We start from the raw sequence: 25,645 nt of genomic DNA on the forward strand, positions 1-25,645 counted from the left end.
TGTTCACAACTTCTTAGCTTAGTTGGAGCCCTTAAGTGATTTGTTAAAATCCTATGGCCTAGTTTTCCTTAGGTGTTCAACTAAGAAACATCTACCTGGCTACATTAATGAGTTAATACAGATGGCATTAAAATCTGCTATAAAATTTTAAGTAGAAAGCATTACAATTATAATTTAGTTAAATTATATTAAATTTTCAGAAGTAGTCATTTTTAAAGTTCCTATTAAAATGGTGTTCTCAATCTGCTATTCCATTTATTGCCTTTTTAAAAATCTAATAAATGTACAGGAGTCACTGGAAATAGATAAAAACAGAACAGTTACTCTAATTTCAGCTCTCATCTTGCTTATGAAAACTAGAGGAAAATCTCCTTAGAATATATTGCCCTCTGATAATAAGTCTTTAAAATTGAAATTTCAAAGTTCAAGAATATTTGCTAGTGCTAGGCACCATGCTACGTGCTAGTGTAGTAAGAGAGATGATAAGAAAATCAGTGCTAAAAACCTATGACATACATTACAAGAGAAATATATAGAAGATGGAAGCCAGAGAAAATGTATAATCTGACATCAAGATTCCTTATATATTTTTTTGCATTCTGCTTCTTTTCTTTAGGGTTGTAGTCGCTTGTTAGTCACAGTGGATCTCAACCTCACTAATGCCGAGTTTATCCAATTTTACTTCATGTATGGATGCCTGATTACACCAAACAACCGTAATCAAGGTGTTCTCTTGGAATATTCTGTCAATGGAGGAATTACCTGGATCTTGCTAATGGAAATTTTCTATGACCAGTACAGTAAACCTGGGTTTGTATTCAATTTTATCATAATAACTAGCATGTTCAACAGTGATGCTCGGTAAGACCTGCCAGAAATCCATCACAGGAGCCACAGTTACTCTTTACTCATTGGTAGGGTCTCCGGGACTGATAGGAAGACAAGGTTTCTGACCCAGATGAAAAGCTGGTTTGAGTATGTAGTTTAAGAACTTGTTTTTGAATCCCAGAATAAAATACAATATTCTGTTCTAGTGCTGATAGTGAATAGACCCAGTCCAAAAAACTGTATAAATTTGTGATTATAAGTTAACTTCTTTTGACATTTTAGGCAAAAAACTATCAGTGTAATCAACTGGAAAAGTCAAAGAAGCGCTGAAGAGGAAAAGGGCATATTTATTAAAGGAGGAGGAAAAGGAAGGGGAAGAGGGGAATTTACAAAAAAAGAGAAAAGAAAGAGGGAAAGAGAAGACTGGCGAGGAGAGACAAGAGGGAAGGGGAGAGAAGAGGAGGGTAAGGGAAGGTCTGTGTCTTAATTTCCCATGGCTACCATAACAAAGGGCCACAACTGGGTGCCTTAAAACAATAAAAATTTATTGTCTCACAGTTCTGGAGGCTAGAAGTCCAAAACCGAGGTTTGGGCAAGGCCATGCTTCCTTCAAAGTCCAGAGTCCATATGGAAGATGCTAGTCCATGTCTCTTCCTGCTTCAGACAATTTCAGTAATCTTTGGCATTCTTGGCTTGTGACAGCCTAACTCCATCTTTGCCTCTGTCACTTAGCCATCTTCTCTCTGTGTCCAAATTTCCTCTCCTTATAAGGACACTAGTCAGATGAGAGCCCACTCTAATCCAGTGTGTCCTCATCCTAACTAATAACATCTTCAGACATCCTATTTCCAAACAGGATCACAGTCACAAAACCAGGAGTTAGGACTTGAACATGTCTTTTTGAGGGGCACAATTCAATCCATAATAGAAAGGAAGGAAAGGGAAGGAAGACACTGCTCAATCAAGTAACATGCCTGGCTCACCTTCATGCATATCAAGCCAGGTAGAGGCTACAAAATAGGTAAAATAAAAACAATTAAAAAATCTTGTAAATAATTATTTACATTCATTATATTAGTTAATAGGTCAACTGTGAACGAAAGAAAACCCAAAATAATTTAAATCAATTTATTTCTCTCTTATGTTAATTAGATCCAGAAGAAAGTAGCACAGGGCTGCTATAATGACTCCACAGACACCAGAGATCCAATTTCCTTCCGATTTGTTGTTCTGGCACACTCAATGTGTGGCTTCTGCCTCACAGTCCACAGCGGCTCCTCTAGCTCCTCCACCACCCAGTCAGCAGGAAGGAGCATGGGGCAGGAAGGGTGGACATTCTTCCATTCGCATTCCAGTAGTCAGAACTTAGTCACATGGCCACACAAGATGCAAGGGAAGCTGGGAAACATCATCTTTATTCTAGGTGACTCTTAGCCTCACTAGAAAATATGGGCTGCTATTATTAATGGTGAAAGGGAGAAAGGCAATTGAGGAAATATCAGCAATCTCTGCTACAATAAACAAATTGAACTTCCAATAAAGTTGGACACTAATAAAGAAATCCAACAAGATACTAAGTGGTATACAGTGTACTAGTGTGAAAGTGTGCTCCTTGATTAGCAGGAGATAATGGAGAAACAAAGTAAACATTTTCTTGGCCTTTATGGAGGAATTTTTAAAGACCCTCAAGTATAAGTCTGAACACTTTAGGGAGGAATGTTTCTGTAGGGTAAAAGCATAACTGTCAGATCTACTTTAGTTTTCTGAAGAAGAAAACAAACTGACAAATGGAGAAACAATGGTCTTAATTTATTTAGACTTTCAAGACACCTTAGATAAATTTCTACTCCAAAAGCTTTAAAATGCAGTCAAGGTTTTATGAGAGAAAGGAAACTAATTTAGGAACAGGAAAGAAAAAAATAGAGATAAAAGATCTTTGCTCTGGGCCAAGAAGCATGAGTTGAGTGTTCTTTCAGGAAATGACAGATTTCTGATACTATTTAATACATTTTAAAATGTTAAATGAACATGCCAAACCAATGGATGTAAATTATAGGAAGATCTCACAAGATGAGCATACAAAAAAAAAAAAAAAAGCAGATGAGCTTCAAAATTGAGAAACTTGAGAAAATGAACTTTGGAAAAAATTATTTGCCAAAAGAATGATGGTCTACAAGTTTCCAAACTGCCGGTAACCACATAGGCAAGTATCTAGGATTCTCAGCCTACAGTTTCCTTTCCAAAGGCAATAAGTCATTGATACTCTCATGGCTCAAAGGGTGCCCAAACGATGGGCATAGTTAAAAATGTATTTAAAATCCAAGTATTGGAAATCAAACTAAAACATCCTGGCTTTGACTGGTTCTTGGTTGGTCCCCATCTAGAATACTGCCAGCTCTTCTGGTCACTATATCTCAAGGAAGACATAAAAGAGAACAGGGGAAGGAAAAATAAACAAAGAGACACTGTGTAAACAAAACTAAAATAATGAAACCTCTTCATTGTGAAAGACAAAGACAAACAGGACTGTCGTCAAAGCCCCCAGCTTAAGGATCCTCCACAGATGAAGAGCAGGTTGGCCCCGTCTTGCAGCATCAAGACTAAGAGGCACCCGTGAAATTAAAAGGTTGGATTAGCATAGTTAAAAAGACAGCACTCTATGCAAAGGATAACATTATCTTCCCTAATAGACCTTACAAATTCTGAATATAAGTTGAAGAAGCATTTGATCCATGTCTGGGTTTAAAGTGCATAATTGTGATTAAGGAATATTTAGACCTTATTTCTAGCTGGTTACAGTTGATGTTAGAGAATGGTGCCATGTTTTCCCAAGCCTGTCCTTGCTGACTGGGTCAGGGACAATATGTTGGGCTTGTTTGCCCATGGTTCTCATTCAGCATTTCTTAGTATATTTCCAATAGGATGTATAAAACAAAGTCAAATGTACCATGGGCAACTGAAAAAGTAATTACATACAGCCTGGTGTCCTCAGGTGGAGGGCCCAAATTTCCTGCAATCCCAAATCTATATTGCAAGGCACCTATGAGAGTAGAGTGAAAACAAGGTAACTTTAGAAGGGGAGAAGGAAACAGATGAAACTAACCTCTGGGAGACAGAAAAAAATCAATATGGGCCTACGGCTACCAAAGTATGTATACTCCAGCCGTGGTCTAGTACCACAGATCCGGAGGGACCTCTAGGTGTGCAGAGAATTGTGAAGTCCCTCTGAGATCTGCCCAAGGATGGTTAGTGTAGGTAGGTAGTTCAAGGATGCTTGCATTTGTTCACATTCTATTTCCCCCATTCACTGCCTTCGGAGATTTCATAAAATCAAGCCAGTTTATTATGGTTTAAAAAAATTATTTTAGCCAATGTTCTCCCAGTACCCACCAGTGTAACACACAGTATCTTATTTCTGGTGTTTCAACTTTTTTTTTTCCATGTTTCTTTTAATTAATTTTTTTTGAGATATATTCACATACCATACTATCATCCAAAGTATACAATTGATTGTTCACAGTACCATCATATGGTTGTGCATCATCACCCCAATCTATTTTTTTATCATTTTTTTTATTTTGAAATAAATTCAAAGTTACATGAATAGTTGCAAAAACAATACTAGCCCCATACACAGAATTCCATCATACCCTGACCCCCCTCCACCGATAGCTCAATCCACCAACTTTAACATGCTGTCATATCACTACGTCTTTCCCTCCCTCCCTTCCTCCCTATCATCCATCATATATTTCTCTGTCTTCTGAACATATGAGAGTTAGCTGCACACATCCTTGAACATACACTATAATCCACGTATGTACTTCCCATGAACAAGAACATTCTTTTATGTAATTCCATTAAGCACACCTAAAAAGTATAAGAGATTCAACAATGATACAATGCTTACATTGTATATTTCCTTTTCCTTATGTCTCAACTGTGTCCCTTCGAGCCACCTGTCCTCCACCCTCCAATCCCATCCAAGTTCATCCTTAGCATTCAATTGTCATCTAGTTAGACTGTCTTTTTTTTTTTTTTTACCTTTTTCCAATTGTGGAAACATATATACAACCTAAATCTTCCCATTCCACCCCCTCCCTAGCCTTCCATTAGTGGGATTAATCACATTTAGAATGATGTTATGCTCTTTCTCACCATCCATTACTAGAAATTTCCCTTCACCTCAAACAGCAACCCTACACTCCTTTCTTAACTTCCCATTGCCCGTTCCCCCATTTCTCTTAACCCAAACTCTACTTTTCATCTCTATGGTTATATTCTCTGATAATTTCTTTGTATTTACTGTGGGGCTTAAAATTAACCTCTTAAATCCCTATCAATCTTGTTTTTCTTTGATACCACCTTCACTTCAACAGGGCACATAAACTATGTTCCTATACTCCTTCAGTCCCCCACCTTTATATAGTTGTCTAAAATTACATATTTTACATTGAGTTCAAAACCACTGATTTGTCCTTAGAGTTTGTGTATTTTTTATCATGTAGGAAATAAATAGTGGAGTTATAGTTCAAAAATTATTGACTTCTATTTGTATTCCAATGTGTTTGGAGAATGTTCTTTGAGTATATTCAAGTTTTGTTTTGTTTTTTTTAATTTCTTGAGGCTTGTTTTATGTCCCAGCTTATGGTCCCTTCTGGAGAAAGATCACTAGAGAAAAATGAGTGTCCTGGTGATTTGGGATGTAAGGTACTATATATGTCTGTTAAAATTCTCTATGTCTCTTTCTCCTTTCTTTGTCTCTCTGTTGGTAGGGCTTCCTTTAGAATCTGAAGTAGGGCAGGTCTTTTACTGGCAAAGTCTCTCAGCATTTGTTTGTCTGTGAAAAATTTAAGCTCTCCCTCAAATTTGAAGGAGAGTTTTGCTGGATAAAGTATTCTTGGCTGGAAATTTTTCTCTCTCAGAATTTTAAATATGTCATGCCACTGCCTTCTCGCCTCCATAGTGGCCACTGAGTAGTCACTACTTAGTCTTATATTGTTTCCTTTGTATGTGGTGAATTGCTTTTCTCTTGCTGCTTTCAGAACTTGCTCCTCTTCAGTATTTGAGAGTCTGATCAGAATATGTCTTGGGGTGAGTTTATTTGGATTTATTCTATTTGGAGTTCGCTGGGCATTTATGCTTTGTGTGTTTATATTGTGTAGAAGGTTGGGGAAGTTTTCCCCAACAATTTCTTTGAATACTCTTTCTAGACCTTTACCCTTCTCTTCCCCTTCTGGGACACCGATGAGTCTTAAGTTTGGACGTTTTATTTTATCTATCATATCCCTGAGATCCATTGTGATTTTTTCAACTTTTTTCTCCATTCTTTCTTTTGTTCTTTCATTTTCTGTTCTGTGGATTTCTAGGACACTGAGATGTTGTTCAGCTTCCTCTAGTCTTGTATTGTGAATATCCAGAGTCTTTTTAATTTGGCCAACAGTTTCTTTTATTTCCATAAGATCTTCTATTTTTTTTATTTACTCTTGGAATGTCTTCTTTATGCTCTTCTAGGGTCTTCTTTATGGCACTTATATCCTGGGCTATGGTCCTCTTGATGTCCTTTAAATCCTTTGCCATGTGTTCATTCTTTGATTATAGTTCTTTAATTAATTTTGCGAGGTACAACGTTTCTTCCGAAATCTTGATTTGTGTGTTTGGAGCTGGATTAGCCGTATCGTCTGGTTTTATCATATGCATTAAGATTTTCTGTTGTTTTTGGCCTCTTGGCATTTGTTTTGCTTGATAGGGTTCTTTCAAGTTGTATCAAAAAAAAAAGAAGGATATCGATCCAGTTTTTCAGAGACACAGTTTGGCTACGTACACTTTCTCTAACTAACCAGCATATGGCATCTGTGAGTCACCTATATCCCTCCAGTCAGTTCTCAACCTTTTTTTCCATGGAGTGTGGGGAAATGATTCTTGTGTGTTCAGTTGGAGAACTCAATTTGGGTATGTTGCTGGAGCCATCCGCCCTGAATGTGGGGCATGTGTATGGGTGACCAGGGAGGAAGGGCAGTTCTCTCTCGGTGTCCCACAAACCACTGGACTTGGCATAGCGCCCCTGGGTTCTCCGAGCGGATCCCCCCTCCCAGCTGCGATCCTCCCTCAGCTGAGGGAATGCAGTGCTACGTCATCAGTGTGCACCGTCCCTCTAGGGAAGCCCTGGGCTGCTGGGCTGTGCCGCAGGGCTCTCAGCTCATTTCAGAATGCAGAATGTGTGAGGCTGTCTCCACTGCAACTCCTTGTGGGCTGAGAGCAGCTGAGGTTTTCTCCACAGAGAGAGAGCAAGAGACAGAATATGTCCCCCGATTCTCCCAAGGTCAGTTGTCACCAAAAGCCTCTGTCTGCTTGTTGAGGATTCACTGTCTGTATTGAGCAGTTAATATTAAAACCTCACTTGGAGCTGGGCTGAGAGAGTACACGGCGCAGCTTCCGTGAGGGAGGGGCTCTCGGCTCTAGGTTCTCGGCTCTCAGCACGGGTCCGCAATTTTACTTACAGATTTTATGCTGTGATCTCAGGCATTCCTCCCAATTCATGTCGGTGGATGTTGAGTGTATAGTCACATTTGTCTCCCCGCTGTTATTCCAGGTTATTTACTGGTTTTTTGTTCATTTATGAATTGTTCTGGGGGAGACTAAGTCTTCCACTTCTTTCTATGCCGCCATCTTCCCAGAATCCTGGTGCTTCAATCTTTTACTGATTGACAGGGCTTTTCCTCCACTGTTGTCATCATTGTTTTTATAGTTTCGTGAACATCCTTCTCCCTCCGGATGCTAAAGAGGTCGCGACTCGCTTCCGGTGGTGGCAGCCACGGCACGACGGCCTGGATCAGAACGACTGGGCCATTGACAACGTCCTCATCGCAGGCTCCGCAGACCAGAGGACGGTCATGCTGGACACCTTCAGCAGCGCCCCGGTGCTGCCCCCGCACGAGCGCGCCCCCGCGGACGCCGGGCCCATCGGCAGGATCGCTTTCGACATGTTTATGGAGGACAAAACAGCAGGTAGACGCACACGTATTAGTGTTAAAATTATATTAGCGAGGTAAACTTAAAACAGCATGACCCTAGAGATAATCCTACTTTCTGAATAATCTCTTTTGTCAAAGTAAGTATAGCTTCACATCTCAGGACTTGAAAGTAGTCTTTATGACAAATTGGACAATGTAAACTTTTAGTTTCTCTCAAGTCATTTCTGGGTCCCTCAAGTCCTTTGATTGTTTAAGTAAATAGGCAGAATAAATATTTCACTACAGTTTTTTAAATACCTGGATAACATTATCAGAATTTGAGTAGCAGTAGCTAACTCACTACCCCATCATGTAACTAAAAATTCTTCTCCTGCTTTAGATCTTGTCTAAAAAGTTAAATATCTGTGAAAAAAAAATAGATAGATATACATTTCCCTTTGATTTTCACTTACAACACATACAGTATAAACACTTTTTCCCCACGTGTAGACATGCAAATACCAGATTATAGGTTTATCTCAATGCAAATGCCAGATTGTAGGTTTATCTCAATCCTCCCAGTATCCATGTTCCTAAAACTATGTGCCTACATCAGCATGATATCCATTGATTGTATGTAATAGAAGACAGATTTCTACTGAAAATACGTCTACATCTTGCTTACAATGGAAATTTAGTTCGTGTATTGTTGTTTGTTATAAAATGTTTGTCTCTTTTTTTAAGTGAATGAGCATTGGCTATTCCATGATGATTGTACAGTGGAAAGATTCTGTGACTCACCCGATGGGGTCATGCTTTGTGGCAGTCATGATGGAAGAGAAGTGTATGCGGTGACCCATGACCTAACTCCTACTGAAGGCTGGATTATGCAGTTCAAGGTGAAAACTTTATGGTCTACATTACATAAATTACCATACATTAGCAATATAAGAAATGAAAAAAATTAAAGAGGCAAAGACTTCAATATTGACTTAATATATACTTTGAAAAGTAAAACTTAATGTTAAGGTAATATTATACAACTCAACCCTATATTACTTGATGAAAAGTATTTCCTTTCTCAACTATTTCAAGGCACTATTTCAAAACATTGAAACTATTTCAAAACATTCCTGAGAGAAAATGTTTCCATTCAGGTCTAAATACTGGTCTAATTGGTCTAAATACTGATTGGATATTAAATATTTATAATAAAAATATAGGATACTGATTCCTATAGCCTCAGTTCTTTCCCTGAGTTAAATCTTTATATGATTTAGGCAAATTTTTCTCTTTCAGAGGAGGTTAAAGAAAATAGATTATAAATGTCTGGGCATGGGGTGGTGGAGGGTGGAGATGAAGGGGGACTTTCAAGAATGGGGAAGTACTGCTGATATGTAAGGAGTCTTTTTAGAGAGCTCAAAAATTTCTAAAAATGGAGTGTCATGATGGTTGCACAATTCTATGAATCACTGAATTTTACCTTTTAAATGGGTGCATTTTATGGTATATGAAATAAATTCCAAAAAATGTATAAATGTTTTTCAAAAAGATACCACAAAGATAAAATCTAAAATAAAGCAGACTGGTCATATTTTAAAAAAAAAAAGGAAGTTAATCTATAATGATTATATCTACTTTTTCATAAGAGCATTTTGATGTTTATGGAGAAAGAAAATTTTAGAAAAAAACTTTTTAGCATTAATACCAATTTAGGCTTAATTAACTTCAATATTTGGGCCAAGATTCTGTGTCAAACAATTTATTCTGTCTACCTAAATTCCACTGTAATAGCAACAAATGGTGCATATGGCTGTCTCCATCAACAAAGGGTGCTTGGCCTATTAAAAGTACCTTCTGTTATTATTTCATTGCATTTCAGTTGTAGTTGAAAGTGATTTATTGAGAGTCATAAATTGTACTACAAAATAGCAAAATTGGTGAAGCTGTTAGCAATCCTTCTTGATCAAGAATCCTGCCAAGTAGAAGTGCCAGACCATTAACACAACAAACAACAGTTTGTAAGAGTGGGTCCAAGCCTTCCAAGGCAACTAGCCAATCATGCCAGACATGCAGGTTTCAGCTTTTCTCCAAAGCCCCTGCACAATATACTTGGCACTTTCTGTACTCTGTCACCTTGGGCAACCATCTCAACTCTCTCTGTTCATCAGCAAAACAAAAAATGAACCTGGAAATACAGGATGGTTGTGGTACAGGATATATCAAGTAATCAGCAATTTTTATGTTGCTAAAGTCCAAAGAACAGAAATATATAATATGATTTTAATGCCTTGGCGATCTTACTTTTCTATATTTATTAGATCTCTGTTGGATGTAAAGCATCTGAAAAAATTGCCCAGAATCAAATTCATGTGCAGTATTCTACTGACTATGGTGTGAGCTGGAGTTATCTGGTCCCTCAGTGCTTACCTGCTGACCCAAAATGCTCTGGAGGTGTTTCTCAGCCATCTGTATTCTTTCCAACTAAAGGGTGGAAAAGGATCACCTACCCACTTACTGAAAGCTTAGTGGGAAAGTAAGTAGAAAATTAAAATAAAGCTTGGTTCTGAGCAGTCAGAAGTGGATTAGGAACCCTGCTGTCAAGCATGAAATTATGTGTAATTGTGAGTAAAGTGATTCCTTCCTCCCAAACTTTAATTGGTGACCTCCATGATAAGCTAACTTCAGGACACTTAAAGTTGTAATTCTCATGCTTGGCAAGAAGGGCCTTGGCAGGCCTTTATTCTTTGCACAGCTCAATGTCTTCAAGTGAAGACAGAGCAATAGTAATGACCTTGGGGCCAAAAGAAAAGTTGTACCTTACCTGATCAGCTTTTTAGATGGTTGTCCCCCGCAAATCATATGCTTTTCACATTACTGCCTTATCAATCCATGATACACAGAGCCACAAGCAAGCCCTAATTCATTATGCTGTTTGTAATGTGTGGTTTACAGGTTTCATTTTCTCTTAACAAAGCATTCCATCCTGCACCTGCAGAGAAAAGTAATTAGCCTGGAGCAATGGTGAACGAAGGTGATTAAACCATTCTCTAGAAAGTCTGTGGATATGTTAAGGCAATTCCAAAAGATTAAGATTTCTCTTCTGGAATATTTAGGGGGAAAGAAACATTAAATAAAATGACAGGTGCACCTTAACTATAATAATCATATAGTCTGACTAAATGAAGAAACTTCTTGTGAAACAGAATATGATATATAATCAAAATCTACTTAGCCTTTGGTTAAGGTGCTTATACATGGCTTTTCCAGGCCCCCCTTAGATACCATTTATTATGTGACCATTCACAGTTTTCAGGAATTAATTTAAAAGGTTTATTCTATTAACATGCCGGGACAGTAAGTCAGGATTCTTCCAGTTGCAGGTAACAGAAAAACCAAGTCAAACTACCTGAAATTAAAATGAAATTTATTGTATCTATAATGAAGATTCCAAAGATAAGCAGACTGTAGGATTGGTTGATTCATGGGCTAAACAATGCCTTCAAGGACATTGTTTTTTCTTACCCTTCTTTGCTCTGCTGTCCACAGATTGGTGTCACACTCAGCCTGAGGGCTGGTTGCCCCCAGGAACATAGCAGAGCTGCCAAAAAAACTGGACAGAATGCTTCCATTCCCAGATCCAGTGGGAGAGTAAAGAAGTGGCTTTCCTTTCAAAGAGAGCAAGCACCTCATTGGTCCAAATTAGCTCTGGAATGCTCATTCCTGAGCCAGTCAATGGTTAAGGGAATTATATTACAATAATTTTCTCATATGAATCATCTAGAATGAAATGGATGCTGAGGTACCACTACAACGTCCATCATAGACAGATTTCCCCCCTCCTCTCTGTTTTTATGAGGTGTAATCTACAGACAGTACAATGCCCAGTTCTTAACTGTTTGGTTCAATGAGTTTTTACCCTTGTGTAACCCATGTAACCACCACACAAAACTAGATATAGAACCTTTACATTACCCCCAGCGAACTCATGCACTGTGGACTCTATGCCAAAATAGCTTGTTTTTTGTTTAAATTTTGTTTAAAATAGTTTAATAAAAGGTTAATTATGAAGCTTGCCCCCACCCCCACCCCCGCCAGAAGACAGAGAACTCGCAGAGAAGTTGTCCCAGAATATAACCCTCCCAAACTGTTTTCTAATTAGCATAGTTGCTCTGAGAATATTGATTATCTTCAGGGAATTCAGAAGTTCCTGTTCCCCGGCCTCCTGAGGGCTTGGCATATTCTGACAAGTCTCTGTCAAAGAACTCAGTCACATTCTGTACAATTTCAGAAATGCAGTTAATGAATCCAAATTATATCACAACAGCTGGACCCCAGTTCATAAGAAACCTGTTTTATGATCGTTACATAGTTGTATTTTTAAATATTCCTATTGCTTGAGATAGAAATACCACTGTATTTTCATTTTGTTTTACTCAGATGTTATAAAATGACAGTGAAACCAGCATTAAAGTTCCATTGTTAGAAATAGAAAGAGAACAGCAGTCAAAAAACATCTTTTATTGACCCATTTTGTCCTGTAAGAGTGTCTTAAGTGAACCTGAGTAAAGTTAACTTTTGCTTTTCACTCCTTTTCTTTTGTGCCGCCAATAGTCCAGTAAGGTTTAGGTTCTATCAGAAATACTCAGATATGCAGTGGGCAATCGATAATTTCTACCTGGGCCCTGGATGCTTGGACAACTGCAAGGGCCATGGAGATTGCTTCAGTGAACGGTGCATCTGCGATCCAGGATACTCTGGTCCAAACTGCTACTTGACTCACACTCTGAAGGTAAGCTAGATGCCTGGAAGCATTGCGAGCCAGGCCTCAAGAATCAACCTATGTGTGAGACAAAAATCTGTAACAACAACATCCTTCGGGGTCCTCAATAAAAAAATAATTTGGATGGCAACTTAGAAAATAATGCTTTGGGTTTCTTATATACAAGAATGTTAGAAATAAGTATCTAAATCACAAAATAAACCAGACAGTTATGGATTAAAGGACATAAATACTCAGGGGCTTTTCTTACATCTTAATTTAAAATCAATAAATGCTAAGCCTTCTTTACTTCACTTTTTCAATAGAAGCACTGTTGGAAGGAGGTTCCTGTGTTGTTATGAAATAAAGTGAATAATGTATAGCTACATTATCACAAAAGACTAAATTTTCAAAATGACTCTAATGGTACTTGAATTTCTGCTCAGAAAATTCTGCGTCCTGTTTCACTAACTGCTGAAATGTGGTTCTATTAAGAATAGAGAGCTCATTCTTGGAAGTGTTAGCTGTTATTTTATTATTTAATATGCAAAACAAATTCAGCTGTCCAACACAGTTGCTACTCATTCTATTTCTGAAAATAAATATAGTGCATTCATCATTATAAGAGCAAAAAAGTGACTGAACCAAAAAGCACAAATTATTGAAATCCAGCATATGAGATGCAAATCATTCAAGCAAAGTCTGTTTTGTCATTTTTGTTTTCTACAATACTTTAACAACTCTGGGATTTGTAAATTAAAAATTAAAAATTGAGACAGTGCTTACTTGTGTCTGAAAATGTTAGTCCATTTGTTATCAAATGATATGACAAACATAGCTTTGTATACCACAGGTAATAAATAAACAAAAAAAATAATTCTAGTTTCTTTCATAAACACTAAAATTTCATTAGCATTCCCAAGATGGATAAGAAATGTACAAATGTAAAAATCTTTATAATGAGAATTTACATGGTTAACCATGCATTCCTTCTGAACATGTTTGTTCTGGTTTGCTAATGCTGCCTTTTTGCAAAATACCAGAAATGAACTGGCTTTTATAAAAGGGGGGTTATTTGGTTACATAGTTACAGTCCTAAGGCCATAAAGTGTCCAAGGTAACACATCAGCAATCAGGTACCTTCACTGGAGGATGGCCAATGGTGTCCGGAAAACCTCTGTTAGCTGGGAAGGCACGTGGCTGGCGTCTGCTCCAAGTTCTGGTTTCAAAATGGCTTTCTCCCAGGACGTTCCTCTCTAGGCTTTAGCTTCTCTACAAATCATCACTCTCTGTTGCTCTTGGGGTGTTTGTCCTCTCTTAGCTTCTCTGGAGCAAAAGTCTGCTTTCAAAGGCCATCTCCAAAATGTCTCTGTAAGCTACAGCTCCTCTCTCAGCTCCTGTGCATTCTTCAAAGTGTCCCTCTTGGCTGTAACAAGCTCGCTCTTTCTGTCTGAGCTTATACAGTGCTCCAGTAAACTAATCAAAGCCCACACCAAATGGGCAGGGCCACACCTCCATGGAAATCATCCAGTCAGAGTTATCACCCACAGTTGGGTGGTTCGCATCTCCACGGAAACAGCCTAATCCAGACGTTCCAAGTTAATCAACACTATTATGTCTGCCCCCACAAGATTGCATCAAAGAACATGGCTTTTTCTGGGGGACATAATAAATACAAACTGGTACAATGTTCTTACATGGAAACCTCCATTTTAAAAATTGTAATTATTTGCTAACCAACAGTGAGGTAAGGTAAGACTGACATAAGACTGCATATTTTTAACCTTAGAGTTGATTATTTTCTACATTTGGAGAAAAGAGGGTTTATTTAAATAATTTTAACTTCCACAATAAGTAGCAACTAAACAACTGTCCTAAAAGAAGTGAAAAGTGTAGTAAGCTTACACAAACCCGTATACAGTTACTGCAATTGCAACTATGATACAGTATTTTCAGTGTTATTGAAATTGTTTTCATGATATATTCCCATTGTTTAAAAACAAGAGCAATTGTTTGATCCCAGGTTTAAGCATTAAAAAAAAAAAACACAAAGAAACGAAGAAACCAAAAACTTTGGGCCTCATGTGGACAAAATGGATAGAAAATCAGAATTATCCTCAACCAGAAAACAAATAGGGGGTTTATTTTAGGTCTTTTTTCAAATTCAAGATCTTGGCTATGATATGAAGGGATGGGCTAATTTTCTTTAAAATGCATACATAATGAATTTTAATATTTTATTTATCCACTATCTTTGGAAAAAAGACTATTCCTTATTGTAGTGAAAAAATTTTATCCTTGACTTTGAGTTCTCTCCTATCACCCTGCAAGATGCCTTGTTAAATATGTGATAAGCTCTTTGACTTCAGGCTGTAACATTTGGTCTCAGATCTCCCTGAATAGTCATATAGACATTCTAGGATCACTGAGTGCTAGACGCTGATGGGTCCTGATGGACCAAAAACAGTCATCTCCAAAGTGAGGGGCACACACTCTAAGAAGGTCAAGAGAATCCATTCGGGGGAAAAATAAAATGTTAGAACTTCTGTTTATATTTTATCTCTTTCCTTTAAATTTTCATTTTTTGTGCATGTTTCATAATGTACATAATAAATTGCAATTGTGCTTTTACATACTATATAAATTAATATGTGTATTTTGGGAGCACATGTTTAAGTAACCTCACAAACAGGAGTGGTACCATAATCAGCTTTATAATTGTTTTATTTTAAGATTTCACTCTAAACTTTAAAGTTCAATTATTAAACATTATTTAAGCAATTTAAATGATCTTAAAATACAACAGAAAAGAGCATTGTGGAGATAGCCTGTTGTTTTTTAGTACGTGTAGAAAAAACATTTGAAATGAGCTCCATTTTTTTAAAGTCCAAGATATGACGCCGTATAATCTTAAATGTTCCATAGTTAGTATCTAAAATTATTTTTCAGTATGTCCCACTTATTTTTTCCAGACTTTTCTGAAGGAACGCTTTGACAGTGAAGAAATCAAGCCTGACTTGTGGATGTCTTTGGAGGGTGGAAGTACTTGTACTGAGTGTGGAATTCTTGCTGAGGACACTGCACTCTATTTTGGGGGATCCACCGTGAGACAAGCGATCACGCAAGATTTGGATCTCAGGGGTGCAAAGTAATTCAATTTTTTGGCATTTTCTTCTCAGCATAGCAAATTGGCTCCAAAGCAAAGCACTTATGTGTGAAAGGAGTTGTTATCCAAGGTTTTAGTAGAATATTTGTTCTAGATAGAGGCCTTCCAGTCAGTTATTCTGATTATCCAAATATGTGCTTGTTTTCAGATTCCTGCAATACTGGGGACGGATCGGTAGTGAGAACAACATGACCTCTTGCCATCGGCCCATCTGCCGGAAGGAAGGCGTGCTGTTGGACTACTCCACCGATGGAGGCGAGTTTCAGGGGTGAAAGCCATGCTTTGAAGCATGTTGTAGTTTCCTAGGGCTGCCATAATAAAGAGCCACAAACTCAGGTGCTTACAACAACAGAAATATATGGTCTCATAGTTCTGAAGGGCAGAAACCTGAAATCAAGGGGTAGCTAGGGCCATGCTCCCTCTGAAACCTGTAGGTGAGTCTCCTTCCTTGCCACTTGCTAGCTTCTGGTGATTTGCCGACAATCCTTGGCAGTCCTTGGCTTGCAGCTGCAGCACTTAACCCTCTGCTTCCATCTTCATCTGGCTTTGTCTCCTTGTGTCTGTGTGTGTCTGTGTCCAAATCCCCCTCTTCTTACAAGTACACCGGTCATATTGTATTAGGTCCCACCCTAATCCAGTTTGGCCTCATCTTAAGTAATCACATCTTCCAGGACTCTGTTTCCAAATGAGGTCACATTCATAGGACTGGGTTAGGATGTGAACATGTCTTTCTGGGAGACACAGTTCAACCCGTAACAGAGCAGATGCCCAGGTTCCAGCCTACACCCCTTGAAAAAGTTCTCTGCAAGGCTTTGCTGACTGCACATTATGGAAGGCATTGTTAAAAAGATAAAACCACAAAGAGAAAGCTACAGATCTTTCATGTATTGCTTGTTCCATACATGTGGCTTTCATGTTATGCGAAATATATCCCAAAAAGGAAGAGAAACTGCAAATTTTAATGGATAAAGAAAATAATGTTTATGCTTAACTGAAGCTTGACAATTGGTGCCATTAAGAAATTTTGAATTTTGTGTGGTTTTCAAGTAAAAGATAATATTTTAAATATTTTTAAAGTATTTTTAAGTAGCTTTGATGTGAATAAGTATAAAAAAAATGTCATAGAGAGTCTACAAGAAAACTTCATTCATTGTAAAAGAAGATGGTCTGAATTAGTGAAAACTCTATCGTAGACTTTTTAATAAAATTCTCTTTTATCATTTTGAACTAGCTAAAACTAGGTCATAATACACAAAGTGCTTAGAAACTCTGCTTTTACAGGTAAATGTGATTTCCCAACAACTAGCATATAAATGGATGTACCTAAAATACTTTAGGGTATTTTCTGAAGTAAATATCCCACCTATAGTTTATCAGTTTTATTATAGGAGATAGCCTTCAACTCAGTCCAATTTATTCCAAATTGCAGTAGAATTATAGTAGCTGAATTTTTAAGTATTAGCTAGAAGTTCTTGTCTAGAAATATGCAAAACATGGGTGTAACTCATTATTTATGAGAATCCTTAAAGGAATCTACAATAAAATGTTAAAAGCAGAAAATATGTAATTTTCACTTTGGTGTTTTTATTTTTGGCTATACTCTAAATAAGTCAAAATCAATTATTATAGTTTAATTATGAACTACATATTTCTAAATATCCATCCCCTCATATAATCAGCCTCATTTTTGAGACAGTGTTTATAAGTGGCGAGGACCTACCTTAAAGTGAGAGAAATCACCAAGAACCAGTTTCCCATTTCCTGCTTGAAGGTTTCTTTGGGAAAGCATATAGTATTCCCAGTGTGCTTCTTTCCTTCCTCCCTCCCTCCCTCCCTTCCTTCCTTCCTTCCTTCCTTCCTTCCTTCCTTCCTTCCTTTTGTTTTCCCAGATATGTTACTATGCTGGCATATTTGTTGTTACAGGAATTACTTGGACTTTGCTCCATGAGATGGATTACCAAAAATACATTTCTGTTAGACATGACTACATACTTCTTCCCGAGGACGCTCTAACCAACACAACTCGCCTTCGCTGGTGGCAGCCTTTTGTGATCAGCAATGGAATTGTGGTTTCCGGGATTGAGCGTGCTCAGTGGGCACTAGACAACATTTTGATTGGAGGAGCAGAAATCAATCCTAGTCAATTGGTGGACACTTTTGATGATGGTAAGAAAGAAGGCATCAAGCAGTTCTCTTTCTCTGAGCGCTTTGCCTGCTTGTGTCTTCAGATGAATTACTACATGAAAAGCATCGAGGATAGTGACGCACATATTCACTGCTCAACAGATGTTAGCTATTGTTTTGTCCACTGGTTTATAAATCTTTTAGGTTGGTTGCTTATTGAAGTGTCAACTGAGAGATTTATTAAATTCTCTCAGTTAAATTTAAGACAAAATGTCTAGCTTTAAATGTATTTTGAAATTTCAATAATGCAAAATAATTTTAGTTTCTTTGGGAAATTCTGTAATACAGAGATAAATATTGTACTGGTTTAAAAAGTGTTCCAAGAGGAATTTTGTAATGGTGCAGGTTACTCAGACCAGCAATTACATATAAAAATTGGATAATCATTATACTGACATTTGATAATTTTTTCTGAACTTGCTTTGTCATCTTGAATTTATATGTTACACTGTCTTAAATCTTAAATCTCAAAGGGTAAGCAAAAGGTGGAGCATAGACGTTTAAGTAATTCAGAAATAAACCAAGCCATTTAAGAGACTAACAGGCAATGTTGCTTCCAATTTACTTTAACAGAAGGCACTTCCCATGAAGAAAACTGGAGTTTTTACCCTAATGCAGTAAGGACAGCAGGATTCTGTGGCAATCCATCCTTCCACCTCTACTGGCCAAATAAAAAGAAGGACAAGACTCACAATGCTCTCTCCTCCCGAGAACTCATTATACAGCCAGGATACATGATGCAATTTAAAGTAAGGGAAAGAGGCTCTTCAAAATAGAAAATGGCATTTCGTCAGCAGGGGAGGAAAATGCTTATTTGGACAACTATAATGAAATGATCAATTTCATCCATTCGGAAAGACTTGATCTTACAAATAAAAGAAGTAGTCTTTTGCAAAGTCTTTTATTCATGTATGATTAGATAAAATCCTCAGATATGTTGAGACAGAGCAAGAAACTTAACTGTGTTAGGTATCATATACATCGTCTTGAGTTAAGCTTCCCACACCTTGTAAATAGAAAACTCAATAGGTACCTCTGCCTACTTCTAGTTCCCTGTAACTCTTTTCCTACACTGCACAGTTTTCTCTCTCTCTCTTTCTAGTATCAGCATTGAAATAGGACTTGTTGTATAAATAGATGACTAGTACTTAGATTTGTGTCAGCAAATTTATGTAATGTTTATACATTATTGATTGCTCAAGCATTTAATAGCATATTATATGGAAAGCTTTTATTCATATGGAAATGGAGAATCCCCTAAGAATGAATACTAATTAGGTAAAAATTATTTTTTAATTCCAAATTAGAATTTAGTAGTAATATCAAGGAAGTTCAGAAATCAATGAAAATGTTTTGAGCCAGTGATACTTTGAGTTTCTTTCCATAAATTCTGCTAGTGTTATTTTCTTTTTGGCCAATTTATCTTCCTCAAAGTTATTATTAATGGGTGATGCTAATTAAGTAAACAAAAACAGTGCTTTTTTAAATCTTAATTTTCATCTCCAGGTAAAACTGCATGTTTTTAACAGAACACAAAAGAATGCACTCTTGGTGCCTGAGTAGGCTGCTCTATAAAAGCTTCTCTGAATATTTCTTGTTTACCTATCAGAGTCATAATGGAGAGCCATGAGGTTTCTAATTAAGAGATTAGATATCATTTCATCTTGCCTGATCCATATTTGTTTCTTTTAGATTGTGGTGGGTTGTGAAGCCACTTCCTGTGGTGACCTTCATTCTGTAATGTTGGAGTACACTAAGGATGCAAGGTTAGTGAAATAATCTTTTACAAAACTTCATTAAAATGTGAATACACAATTCAAATGGTTGTCTGTTTTTAAGGCAACTGCATGCAGAAGAATAACCTTGTATATGAAAAGCTATAGTTCATATGTATTTCACATCTACAGATTTCATTTGTATAAAAGGTACACAGATGTTTTCTTTTCAAAATTTTCCTGCAAACCAAGGAAAAGCAATTGGCATTCTAGACTGCAGCTAACAAACTTTATATTTTAAAATAAGTCAGATGCTACGTTTGTCTTTAGAGTAGAACTTTCTGTTTTCATGTTGCTAATGAAAATTTAAACTAATGAAATATCTGAATATATTTTACCCAGAATCACATCTCCTAAAGTATATTGGCAGCACTGAATAAACATCTGACATAGTACAGTTACTTTATTTGTATGTTGACAGCCCCCTCTCCCACCACCACTTATAAAAATGAATTATGGTGAGTTAAGTTTGGGCAGATACAGAATTGTGTTGACTCCAATTTATATTTCTAGTAAATATCAGTGGGAGGAAGCCACTAGAATACACTACCACGCATGCTATTTTTTTATACTATTGTCTGTGAATATATTAGTGTACTTTTAAAAAGTCAGTATATTTTTTGCATAAACTTATTTTCAATTTTTCTTTTTATGGTCTGTAATTATAAATATACTGATTAATTAAATAGCTTAATTTAAACCACAACACCGAAGCCTTTTCTTGACTTTAGACAGGTCATATGTTTCTCTTAAGATTTATCTTAAGTAACTTCTTTGGTTTCTGCAGGTCTGATTCCTGGCAGCTTGTTCAGACCCAGTGCCTGCCTTCCTCTTCAAACAGCATTGGCTGCTCCCCCTTCCAGTTCCATGAAGCCACAATCTACAATGCTGTCAACAGCTCAAGCTGGAAGAGAATCACTATTCAACTGCCTGACCATGTCTCCTCCAGGTAGGTTGCATGATGAGGTGCACTTTGTGGGATTTTCTGACATCTCTGCAGAGCTTATGCAGGGATCTGGGAACAACTGAAAAAGTGAGGCCAGAATGACCAGCGCATGTTACAACAAGAAATAGAAACTTGTTTGCAAATGATTCATAGATCCCAGTTTTGTTTTCTTTTGTTTTGTTTTGTTTTGTTTTTGCTAAGTCCACAGCACATGCCAAACTCAATCACAGACCCCAAACAAAGACCTGGAGTTGACAGGTTATTTGCACCAGTTGCCCCACTGTTCTGCCCTCACAAAGGTGGCACTTCTCAAGCCAGATGCAAATACTCTCTGGGGTATGCAGGACTGAGTCAGGTTGTGCAAAGGCACAAGATAGGCTTGATGGGATGCAGTCTTCCTTGAGCAACATTCGCTTTACTCAATTATTTAGAAAATAATTCACCTCTATAGGAAAAATGGACACAGGTTTATTATGAAATAGAATGGGAAATTCACATAAAAATTTTCAGGGAACACATATGCTTTCAGAGAGGCATTTTGGGTTATATTCCAGAGTCTGAGAGGTACGAGTCCACTTGCCTCTGCCATTGGGGGTGAATCAGGGAAGTTTGGAGGCCCTTTTCTAAGAAATAGTCTCCAGCTAGAGGCTGGCTGCAGCCATGTGAAATAACAACCTGCTGAATCTTCTCTTGTTTTGTCTGGGACTTTCAGTGCAACCCAGTTCCGCTGGATCCAGAAAGGGGAAGAGACTGAGAAGCAAAGCTGGGCAATTGACCATGTGTACATCGGAGAAGCTTGCCCCAAACTCTGCAGCGGGCATGGATACTGCACCACTGGTGCTGTCTGCATCTGTGATGAGAGTTTCCAAGGTTTGAATCCCAGACTGTCATTTTTGATCCAGGAGGCTCTGAGGTTTCTCTCATCCCAACATGTATACAAAAGTCCACTAGGAGGTGGATAGACACTCCAGCCTCAGGGATTTGGGATAGATAAAGCCCTCCTTAATCACAGTTTTTTACCATAGTCATGATGGTTGTCAAAGGATAGGAATCAAGGATAGTTTATACTGTGTTCATGAACTTACCTCCATAGTACCTCACCCTCAGGATAGTCTGTAGGACCTCACATTCGCCATCTTCCACTCCCCACCCCACCCCAATACTTGATTTCCATTTCTGGGCTTCTCTCCTTCCTGGCCTAGCTCCCACCCTTAAATACCTCGTCAATATTTTTTGTCCCTCAGCCTTTCTCAACAGCAGCTGCCACTGTCCTCCCAAGATGTAGCTGGCAACTCAAGATGGTCCATTCCTAGGTCACTGTCACACTGAAAAGCCTTCAAAGAAATACATTTTTCCTGCTTAAGTTTCTAGAGGCAGAGTGTATTTCTGGACAGGGTGTCTACCCAACTCCCCACATCAGAAGAAATTGCTGCCTGCCTGTTAGAAGGCCTGCTGCCTTGCAGGTTTCAGCCTTGATCACTCCAAAGTAGACTTTACGTAATTGCCATTATATCTCAGACATAATACTTGGTGTATAGCAATGCTCAATAAATCTTTTTTTGAGAGAATCCTTACACTGTCTTGAGATTTCCTGTTTATTAGTATCTACCAATTCATTTATCGGTCACTTAGGATACCCCCATAAGTCAGCTATGGTAAATATTATTATTCCCATTTTGCAGGTGAAGAAAACTGAGACTTAGAGAAGTTAAGTGGTGTAAGGTCACGTGGCTGGTAAATGTCAGAAAGAAGACTAGTATTCAGGGTGTTCTTTCCAATCAACCTTACTATCTCGCATTGCTGATATCTCTCATAGCCTTACTATCTCTCATAGCTTATCCAAAGAGTAGCAGAATTATACCGTTTTCCCCAAGTGAACAATGTAAGAATCAAAATAATTGAATTCTGGAGTACAATCAATTTAGATTTATGGGTTGATGCTATTTCCTCACTTCCAAATGAAATTGGTATGCTTGATACAGACTGCTGTAAGCATCTGATGTCAGAAATTACTCAACTGTCCCCTCTGTCCCTTGGCCTCCTCACCGCCATTGAGACCAGCTGGGCATGCCTGTGCACTAGCTGGCAAATTTGAACTTTTGGCAAATGAATAAGTAAAGCATCTCACAGGGAGTCCTAGATGACTGGAGTTTGCTTTCTGCCCTGATCCAACAGAACTTTGGCCTTTTGATTTTAAACGATTGTAGATATTTAGAAAAGATGTAGTGCACAAATCAAGGGAAAATGCAAGCACATGTATTTACTAACATAGTGTCTTATTTAGATGCCAGTATTTCAGCTCAGTTCTCTCTGAGAGAGGCTTCCAGTTTATTCAGTATTCATTCATTTATCCCAGCCTCATTATTGTATATGTGATATATGCTAAGTACTGTGCAAGGTGCTGGGAGCCCAGCAATGAATAGGATATAGTTTAGTCGAGTATGAAGCTGGAGGGAGGACAAGAACATGACCTAATTTCCTATAATTAAAAAAAAAAAAAAAAGAGCAACAGAAGAGATGAAGACAAGTAAAGGAAATACATGATCCTGGATGGGATCTAGCAAGGGCGGAGAAAAGGCTCAGAGAGACATTACTGAGATATACGAAAAATTAGGAATACAGATTGTAAGCTTTGTATCAGTGTTAAATTTCTTGAACCTGATAATTGCACTTAAGGTGGTTACATAGTGAATACCCTTGTCCTTAGGAAATGTACATGGTAGTGTTAAGTATTCAAGGAGCATGATGTTCAAAAAATGGATTGATATGTAGACAGATTAATAGATTGATGAAAAAATAGTTAGGATGATATGGCAAACGTGACAGAATGTTAAATTTGGTTGTTCTGGGTATTTCAGGGAGTAAGGTATGTAGAATTCTCTGAATGGGGTTTGTATTATTTTTATAGCTGTCCTGTAAGTTTGAAAGTATTTCAAAATAAAAAGTTTAAAACAAGTAACATGACTTTACCTTATTTCCATTACAAAGTCATGCTAGGACAAAAGAAATTAGCTGCCCTCTCATGCCAGGGTAAGTGCTCTCTGCTTAGATCCATCAATGATAAAGAGCAGGCCCAGCCAGATGCTACAGTGTTTAAACAACAGTTTTACATGAGTTATAAGTACATTAGCACCCACATATTTTAGTAAACTTTGACTCAGAGGTAATAGGATTTTTTTCAACAATATAAGTCATTAATTGCCAAAATAAAAAAGAAATATTTATTCCTGATAGTCTGCCTCTGCTTTGTCTTTTGCCAGTCTGACAGTAAAAACAACAGATGAAATCTGAAATTGAACTCTTCTTCGTCTTTGATGATTCTGCTTGTTCCAGCTGATTTTTGTGATTATTTCTTTCTCTCCAGGCGATGATTGCTCTATTTTCAGTCATGATCTTCCCACCTATATTAAAGATAATTTTGAGTCAGCAAGAGTCACCGAGGCAAACTGGGAGACCATTCAAGGCGGCATGATAGGAAGTGGCTGTGGCCAGCTGGCACCCTATGCCCACGGAGACTCGCTCTATTTTAATGGCTGTCAGATAAGACAAGCTGCCACCAAACCTCTGGACCTCACTCGAGCAAGGTAACAGAAATCCTGTGTCCTGGTCCAGAGGTAGAATCAGTCACAAGCCTGGTCATTGTCACCTGTTAGATGTGATAATGAACTTCATGGCACAGATGTTACCACACAGCAGAAAACTAAGTATGTTTCCACTATATATTTTCACAGCTCCTAATTATACTTCACTTAAATTTATTGTAGAATTACTTTGCATTTCTTCACACACACACACACACACACACTAGCTGAGTGGTGGTGACATAAGCATATGCCTGGGGAAATGGCCAAGTATACACGTTTGGCTATGTATAATCCAAATAGATAATTTAATGTTGACCATTTGCAAGCATGTAAATATGAATGTATATGTGAAGTCGAATTTGTAATAACACAAACATATCCTATACTGAGCATATCTAAGTACATAGAAATGGAGGATGGATGGTTGGATGGGGACTTTAAAAATTTGCATGCTATAGGAACTTGAGATTAATGCAGAATAGATGGACAGCAACTGTGCAGATGGATTAGAGAAATAACAGGAAAAGAAACCCCAGGAGGGTAGAATTTCCTCCCCCACTTGCCCTTCCCAATTCTGCCTCCTCAGCAAGATCAAACACAGCTTTTATCTCTTCAATTCGAGAAAAGATTTAAAAACATTGCGAAGTACTAGACTAGAATATTCACAAATGCTGAAAAGTGTTCAGTAGTTATAAGGGTATTTGAAAATTGGCATTTGGTTCATGAGAATGTAGACGTTTATTTGAAGGCCTCCACTTTGAAAAATATTAGTAATGTGTTTTCGGAAGCAGGAAAGTAGATTTGGGGGTCCTTAATGTGAAAAATAATGAAAATATAATAAAATTAATTCCTGTATGGTAACCATGGAGATGCTGAAAGATGTAGTATCCACCTATCCCTGTTTTCCCCTCCCTACCAAAAAGAGATACTCAACCTAGAGACAACATGATGTTTCTCCTTGGTCTTATATGCAGATGCAATTAGCTATTTATTTAACAATTGCACACCATGTGTTTCAGGTTTAACTTTGTTTTTAATTAATTTATGTATTCACAATTTTTAAGTCCAATTCTGTTTAACCAACTAGTCTAATGGGACTACCCTGTTAATCATTAGGAATCTTATGAGGATACATTTCTGTGTTCAAAAACAATATCTTCTAAGGCCAGGATGCCTGTGAAAAACAAAGGGGCACGTTGAACAGAATCTCAGGGATGGTCAGGAGCCGGCAGGTCTCTACCTCATTTTTCCCACAGCTCTGAGCTTCAGTCATCCCTTTCCTAAAACAGACATGATGATTTGTCCTTGTCCAGATGCTGTTCACCATGGAGCTATTTGTAAAAAGTATGTAGCATAAATACTGTGATTTTTTTATTTCTTGTCCTCTTTATGTCTTTAGCTGCCTATTTGAATCTATCCCTTTCAGAAAATAGAATGTGTTTTAGGT

At 37.7% G+C, this 25,645-nt stretch overlaps 1 protein-coding gene across 1 annotated transcript in view; it reads left to right on the top strand.

Moving 5' to 3' along the window:
- RELN (reelin) overlaps positions 1-25,645 on the top strand; it is a 520,858-nt gene that overhangs the window by 483,339 nt on the left and 11,874 nt on the right. The window contains 13 exon segments of the mRNA XM_037837769.1: positions 617-810; positions 7,577-7,836; positions 8,526-8,680; positions 10,103-10,317; positions 12,396-12,573; positions 15,516-15,691; positions 15,858-15,964; positions 17,633-17,875; positions 18,467-18,642; positions 19,586-19,659; positions 20,456-20,617; positions 21,327-21,484; positions 23,979-24,198. Of these exon segments, the coding sequence (XP_037693697.1) occupies positions 617-810; positions 7,577-7,836; positions 8,526-8,680; positions 10,103-10,317; positions 12,396-12,573; positions 15,516-15,691; positions 15,858-15,964; positions 17,633-17,875; positions 18,467-18,642; positions 19,586-19,659; positions 20,456-20,617; positions 21,327-21,484; positions 23,979-24,198 (2,318 nt within the window).

This window comes from Choloepus didactylus, chromosome 5 (assembly GCF_015220235.1).
Source record: "Choloepus didactylus isolate mChoDid1 chromosome 5, mChoDid1.pri, whole genome shotgun sequence".
NCBI lineage: Eukaryota > Metazoa > Chordata > Mammalia > Pilosa > Megalonychidae > Choloepus > Choloepus didactylus.